The sequence below is a fragment of the Lactuca sativa genome, chromosome 9, assembly GCF_002870075.4.
Source record: "Lactuca sativa cultivar Salinas chromosome 9, Lsat_Salinas_v11, whole genome shotgun sequence".
Lineage (NCBI taxonomy): Eukaryota > Viridiplantae > Streptophyta > Magnoliopsida > Asterales > Asteraceae > Lactuca > Lactuca sativa.
The window spans coordinates 198394425-198402011 of NC_056631.2; the positions used below are offsets into that span (position 1 = coordinate 198394425).

Here is a 7587-nt window from a genome sequence, read left to right on the forward strand (position 1 = left end):
GGGGCGTAGGGTTCAAGCAGCCCGATATCAGCGTAGTGGTCGAGTACGCTCAACGTAAGGATCTAATATGCGCAGCGTACTCACGGGCGTTGACTTTTGTTGACTTTTAGGGTTCGATCAACAAGTAGACTTTTGGACCATCGGAGGGGTAGAATGGTCTTTTACCCTTCTGATAGAGCATAGGAAGGGATTAGTCTAGCCTTTGAGAGCCATTATTAAGTAGAGATATCTTTTGTATGTGATGTGGCGGAGGCTAGATCAGTGTTTCGAGTTCGAGATCATTCGAGTTTACCCGAGGTGAGTCTTCTCACTATACATTACCTAGGGTGGTATCTATGTGTGGACCGGAAGGTCGTACGTGTTTGCTTGAGATTATGTGTTTTGTGATTATGTATGCTATGTGCTATTCTGACCGGACGGAGGGTCCAACGAGCTAGACCGGACCAGAGGGTCCAACGAGCTACGGGATTGGAGGGTCCCACTAAGACACATTGACCAGAGGGTCGTGCAGAGTATAGACTCGAGTGGCGAATTGTTGTATGTGGTATTTTGGGGAACTCACTAAGCATTCATGCTTACCGTGTTATGTATTTTAGGTACTTTCGAGGATCGCGGGAAGGCACCGACGTGATTGTAGACACACTCTGGATATTGAGCTATAATTGTGGATCCTGGATTTGAATAATTGTGTTGAAAACTTGTTGGTTGTTTTTGAGAATTAATGATGAGACATTTGTTTATGAGTTTTTAAATTGAAAATTTTGTTTGAAAAATCATGTCGTTACATACATGTTACAGTCGTTTGGTCCACTTCTTCTTCTATAGAGGGTCGTAGAGGTGGTCCGCAGACTTCATACATTTTCGCTTCGAAAAAAACAAAACCACCTAAGTATTTATGCACCATGTATAACTTTTATTTTCAGTTATAGTCCCTATACTTTTATGAATTATTCAAAAACAACCCAAGTTAGAAAATAGTTTCTAAGCTCTTAAAAATGATACCACAACTTTATTTTATAGTAATAGCCCTTACATTTTTATGGATTATTTAAAAACCATCCAACTCATATTCTTTTCAAATTTACTTATAATGCATCTTGTAATGCTTTTTTTTAAAGCTATGGCCCATACATTCTTACGGATTATTCTAAATATATCCAACTTACGAAAATAGTCTCTAAACGCCACTACTCTTGATAAATCACTAAACGTCCGTCTCTTTTAATATTTTACTATTTTTTAAGTTGTGATAAGATGTACTAATTTCATCAATTTATATGTTTAATAAGCAAGAAAAACACACATAATAACCCATCAAAGTATAGACTCAAATACTAAATACTAGTATATGCCTAAACTCTAAGGATACCTATTCAACTTGTACAAAAGGAAAGTATAGACTCAAATACTAAATACTAGTATATGCCTAAACTCTAAGGATACCTATTCAACTTGTACAAAAGGAAAAAACTGTCGTTGGAGCCTTTGCCTCGTGTGGGCACAACCAAAACCCCCACCGTTCAATTTGAAAGAGCTACATTCAGATTCATTACGTTATGAAATCGTACTTTTTTTAAGATAGTAATATACACAAACGTTATAAATCTTTTGATAAAATTGATTCATGACCTCCTGCTTGATAGATATTAACCAGTACCATTTGAGCAAAAACAATTTCGTGAGTCAAACTTATAATTATACATATTTTCTTTTTAGTTTTTATATCAATATACAATTTCGTGAAGATATCAATATACACAAACGTCATAAATCCTTAAGTTTTTATATCAACATCATTTTGCTTTCATTACTTCACACGGGGTTTGAGTTAAACATTTTCAACTTTTTATAAATATTTTCTCCTTTTCGAAGCTCAATAATTTAACCGCTTATTTACCGATTTGCAGTATATATACATCCAGAAATGAAGACATATATGCCTGCAAAAACACCAGATTTCTCGTGACAGAGCTCACAAGCAAATAAATCACCACCCTTCACGCATTTCCCAAAAATCTTTCATTCACAACTTTTTCATCTCCTTTTGCATAATCACCAGTTGGGTATTCTCAAATTTTAATCTTTTTCATCTGGGGTTCTCAAATTTTTAGTTCTTAACAAGTGTATGCAACAATCTCACTGTTTCTAAGATCCCGTGTTCAAGATTCTTGCAAAAGCTTTCTTCTTGGAAACTTCAATTTGACACCATTTAAGAATAAAAAAGTTGTACTAAAATCACAAGAGGTACCTTTGGTTATGAGTAACAATTAATATCTTTATGTGATCTATACTTTACTTGGTTACTTAGATTAGTGGCTGGGTCTGAACTCCATTTTTATATTAGGGTTTTTATTTGTTGTAGTTAAAATTCATTATCTCTGTTGCATTCATCATCTAAATCATTGATTTATTGTTTTAAAGATGGATTACTGCTGTTCAACACCAAAAAACAGTACCCATTTGCCGAAATTAAGTGGAGGTGATGGAGGTGTAAGATATTGCGATGATGGGTTTTTGAGAGGGGAGAAGATCAGAGGGAGCATAAACGACACCGTCTGGGCTAACCATTTGCGAAAAAAGTTGAGTTTTCAGAAACGAAATAGCAAAACTACAAAACCTGGTGTTGCTTTCTCTGTCCTCACGTCTGATAATGGCAAAGAAACCATGGTTGAGGTAAAATATTTCATAATTACTCCTCATTTTCTTGATTTTTTCTATTATGTGGGTAGATTTGTGTCCGATTTATTGGTTTTTCCTTGAAATTTGAGTTTGATTCATGCTGCAATCTATAAATATAGACACTGTCAGCACCAATATTTGAGCGACGGAGGGTTAACCCGAAAAATGTGGCGGCGATCATCCTTGGCGGTGGTGCCGGAACTCAACTCTTCCCTCTTACGAGCAAAACCGCTACACCTGCTGTAAGTATTTTTAGTTATATTTCTTTTAATTTAAATACATGAAGAAATTCTTTTTTATTTTTTTAACATAAATAGTTTTTAAAAGTTTTTTAGAAGAAATTTTAATGAGATTTCGATGGTGTGTGATGTATTATTGTATAGGTACCTGTGGGAGGATGCTATAGGCTTATAGACATCCCAATGAGCAATTGTATAAACAGCACTATAAACAAGATCTTTGTTTTAACTCAGTTTAATTCCGCTTCACTTAATCGTCATATTGCTCGTACATATTTTGGCAATGGTGTCAATTTTGGAGATGGTTTTGTGGAGGTATGAAAATTATAACCTTATTGATTATTTATAAATATTAAGGCCCTACTTTTTATGTAAGACGATAGTCTTGTAACAACTATTTTTTTTTTTGTTCGGTAGGTGTTGGCTGCCACTCAAACTCCCGGTGAAGCAGGAATGAATTGGTTTCAAGGAACCGCAGATGCTGTTAGACAATTTACATGGGTTTTTGAGGTCCGTTTGAGCATCTGTTTTATTTATTTATTTGGATTTTCTTGATTATGTACTTGCAAAAGCTTCATTTTTATAGGACTAAATGCAAAAAATAGTAACATACTTTCATTTCTTTGTATTGCATCATTGTACTTTTACTTTTTCTTATTTGCATATATTGTTGTACATTATATTTTGATAAATCTACTCGATTATAGCATTGACTATTCCTTTGAATAACATTAATACAATTGGATAAATGTCTTACAAAGTACAGTGCTCTAATATGATATGGAGCAAAGATGCTAAAATAATGAAAATACATTGCAATTTCTTGCATCTAATCTTTTTTCTATTACAAACAATTCAAGTACTCATACGCTATGTATTAAAATACGATCCATTCAATGTTTCTTGTCTTGATTTATATTGGTTTCTGTAGGATGCCAAGAACAAAGATATCGAAGATATACTAATCTTATCCGGTGATCATCTTTATCGTATGGACTATTTGAACCTTTTGCAGGTATGTATGTTCTTTCATTTTTTATAATCACAAACTAAAAACACTTCATTTGAACTTAATTTTCTGTTATCATTTCAAATAAACATACAGAATCACATTGACAGAGACGCCGATATTACTGTTTCTTGCGTACCAGTGGGCGAAAGGTTCTTTAATCTCAAATTTCATATTCTTAATCCTTGTTTTCAGTTTCTTTTTATCTAATTTCTAACAGGGTATTGAAAATTTTTCAGTAGAGCAGCTGATTTTGGACTTTTAAAGTTCGATAACAAAGGTCAAGTCATTCAATTTGCTGAAAAACCAAAAGACGACGAATTGAAAGCCATGGTAAAAACAAGAAACACCCACGATTTCAATCAATCTCGTTTTTTCTTGATTTCTTTTTTGTTTTTTCAGCGAATTGATACGACTTTACTTGGATTATCACCGGAAGACGCTAAAGAATCTCCGTATATTGCTTCAATGGGCGTTTACGTGTTCAAAAGAGATATTCTTTTGAAGCTTCTAAGATGGAGGTACCCGACATCTAATGATTTCGGATCCGAAATCCTTCCAGCTGCTGTAAACGAACACAATGTGCAAGTAAGTAAATAAACTGTTTATTTGGGGGAATTTAGTTTATGTAATCTTGATTGTCGTTGTAGGCGTATTTATTCAGAGATTATTGGGAAGATATCGGAACGATCAAATCTTTCTATGATGCGAATTTGGCACTAACAGATGAGGTGATTTAATTGTTAAAAACTGTGTCGCTTTGATAAGTACAAACAATTTGATGTTTGGATTAAAGTGGGATTCGGTTTTGGTGTTGCTTGAAGGTACCGAAGTTTCAGTTTTATGATCCGAAGACTCCGTTTTTCACTTCTCCGAGGTTCTTGCCACCATCCAAAATCGAAAAAAGCAAGGTAATTTGGTATTGACTTTGACTTGGATTGAGAATTTTATTTATTTATTTATTTTTTTGCTTAATGGGCTAGAAATGTAGATAGATTCGTTTTTTTTTTGCTTAATCAGGACAGAATTAATGGGTTAAGGCAAAAAAAAAAAAAAAAAACTTGGCTTAATGTATCAAGACACCAACCCTTTACACATTTTCTTTTTTCTTCCCAATTCCTATCATTCAAACCATTTATTGAATTTATAGAAAAAACAATCCTACGTATACATCATTTTATCCGGACAAAAATATTACTTACCCAAGGAACAACTCTTTAGATGATGTTGATAAGACAAAATTTGTACTTTTTAATCCCACACTAAAAAGGAGAAAGGTATGATATGATTGTAAAAAAGACATGAATGCCCTCATCGTCAGTATTCGCGAGAGATAACTACCGATCTAGTTAGTCTTTTTATTGATTTACATGATAGTCTGATAAAATTTCTTTCTTTTTGTCCCATTTTCCCAGTTAAAAAATGCAATTATTTCACACGGTTGTTTCTTGAGAGAATGCAACATCGAACACTCGATAGTGGGGGAAAGGTCACGTATAGACTCGGGTGTCGAGCTCAAGGTAAGCGTAATAATATTAAAGGCTTTTTTTTTTATATTTCTAAATTAAAGTTGTTGTAAGTTATTTATTGTATTATGACGTGTAACAAGTTGGTATCAGAGCATTAATTTAAATGAACTGAATGTGACATGACAGGATACGCTAATGTTGGGAGCAGATTATTATCAGACAGAATCAGAGATCGCTTCTTTGCTAGCTTCCGGAAAGGTCCCGATTGGGGTTGGAAGTAACACAAAAATTAGGTAAAACATAATCAAATAGAAATATCAAAAGGCACCATGAAAATTGTGTTTTTAAGGTTAAGGTTTCCATTTGTGTTGCAGAAACTGCATCATAGACAAGAATGCAAAGATCGGGAGTGATGTAAAGATCATGAATAAAGATGTAAGCGAAGTTTCGTATTTTTTTATACTTAAAAAAAGTTTAGTTACAAATATACTATATTTCATAAACTTATAAATCGTTATATTAAAAAAATGGGATCATTATTTGAAACTTTGAATAGTAGAACAGGCTAATTAATAAAATAACCAAAAAATTTGGTTCGAATTTTTTAGGGTGTACAAGAAGGTGACAGAGCAAGTGAAGGATTCTATATAAGGTCTGGGATTACAATTATATTGGAGAAGGCTACAATTAATGATGGCGTTGTTATATAACGGATGAATAGTAGTAAAGTACAAGTGATGATGCAAAGGGTACATGTTTGCCCAACATGTGACCAAGACCAAGATGGGGTGCACCCCATGGGTCGTGTGGGTTGAACCCTAATGTTGGGTTAGGTGCACTAGTGGTTATAACCATACAAAGGCACAACATCCCTTTTCTTGTATTGTATTTATGACTAATAAGGGTACTCACTTGTTAAATAATGAAACCTTTTTTTTTTAAAGGTTGAATGTAATATATAACACCAAAATTTTTTATTTCTTTTTTGTACTTTAGCATTGGACAATATACAAAAACCCATTATATTTTGATTATTTTTGAAATTACCAGTTTTGATTAATTGAACCATCCAAGTTTGACAATGTTTTGAAGTCACCACTCTAACATGCTATACTGGTTAAACAAAGTTGAGTTGAGCCACTTTAACAAGACTTTTTGGATTAAACTTTCACAAAATATTTTACTAAAGCTACTAAATTTCCACAACTTTTTTTTATTGTGATTACAAGTTTAACCTACTTTATTGCCAAACTTGATGGGTCTTAGATGATTTTGATTAATAGTGGTTAAACCATAAAAAATCAGAATATAACGACTTGTCTGTGTAATGTGCTATAACATTGTACTATTATTTCTTTTATTATACCATTATCTTTTTTTTTTACTAATATACTCGATGTTAAAAGATATATCTAAATATAATAATATAATTTTTCATCTTATTGAGTTGATACCATTCAATAATAATAATAATATTGCCAGAGTTATATAGATATTTTTAATTATAATATTATAATAGATAGATGTAAATCTTTATAAATATACTGTTCATTGCATTTAAATTTCTTTATGCAAATTAAACAATTGATATCCGGATATTTTTAGAAGGAAAAAAATAATATCTGTATAGGGTTGGATCTCGGGATCATTGAGAAGTGTGAAGTTTAAATTCCCAATCAGCTGAATATGTACCAATGATTCCCAACATAACGAGAGTCCGAAGTGGGTTTGGTAATGACAGGTACTAGAAGTCAACAATAGTAGCAACCAATGGAATTGTCCATTCTTTTTGGAATTTTCTTTAATAGTATATCATACAAAATTATAGACAAATAGTTGTTTATGCTCAACTAGACGATCATGAATACCTTGTATTTGGTCGAGTTTATTACCTTCTCCTCCCTCGATGACCTTTCTTTAATATTGAGTTGCAATGGGTTGAGCAGGGAGATTGAAGCTTAGCCTTATTTATTCTGCTATTTTGTTAATTTTGAAGGTTGGAAACAACATGTTTTCAAGAAAATAAGGTATTCTCTTATAAAGACAGTGGACAAGATTCTACTTATCTCTTACAGATAGTTCAAATATCGTGTCAAGTATTTTTTTTTCTTGATTGGAATATACGGTGATATCTTTTTAATGGTTGTTCTAATATCTTCTAACTTTTTCTAGCATCTTGCTAGTTGTTTTA

At 32.8% G+C, this 7587-nt stretch overlaps 1 protein-coding gene across 2 annotated transcripts; it reads left to right on the plus strand.

The window, feature by feature from the left end:
• The first annotated feature begins 1858 nt into the window (after window positions 1–1858).
• LOC111918243 (glucose-1-phosphate adenylyltransferase large subunit 1) lies at window positions 1859–6373 on the plus strand. Of its 2 annotated transcripts, none has more exons than XM_023913920.3 (15): window positions 1859–2058; window positions 2422–2673; window positions 2799–2921; window positions 3063–3233; window positions 3336–3428; window positions 3850–3933; window positions 4024–4079; window positions 4167–4260; window positions 4330–4515; window positions 4578–4658; window positions 4752–4838; window positions 5343–5447; window positions 5583–5689; window positions 5771–5831; window positions 6005–6373. In XM_023913920.3, exons 2-15 carry the CDS (start codon window positions 2422–2424, stop codon window positions 6104–6106), a joined length of 1602 nt encoding a protein of 533 aa, XP_023769688.1. In that variant the 5' UTR covers window positions 1859–2058; the 3' UTR covers window positions 6107–6373. The 2 variants fall into 2 exon arrangements, with proteins under 2 accessions (XP_023769688.1, XP_023769687.1); XM_023913919.3 differs by having other exon boundaries at window positions 1862–2244.
• Window positions 6374–7587: the final 1214 nt, after the last annotated feature.

Coding starts and splice junctions, on each gene's coding strand:
- LOC111918243 (XM_023913920.3), top strand. CDS start 2,422: ATGGATTACTGCTGTTCAACACCAAAAAACAGTACCCATTTGCCGAAA. Junction 4,080..4,166: donor TGCGTACCAGTGGGCGAAAG/GTTCTTTAATCT, acceptor AAAATTTTTCAG/TAGAGCAGCTGATTTTGGAC. Junction 4,659..4,751: donor ATTTGGCACTAACAGATGAG/GTGATTTAATTG, acceptor TGTTGCTTGAAG/GTACCGAAGTTTCAGTTTTA.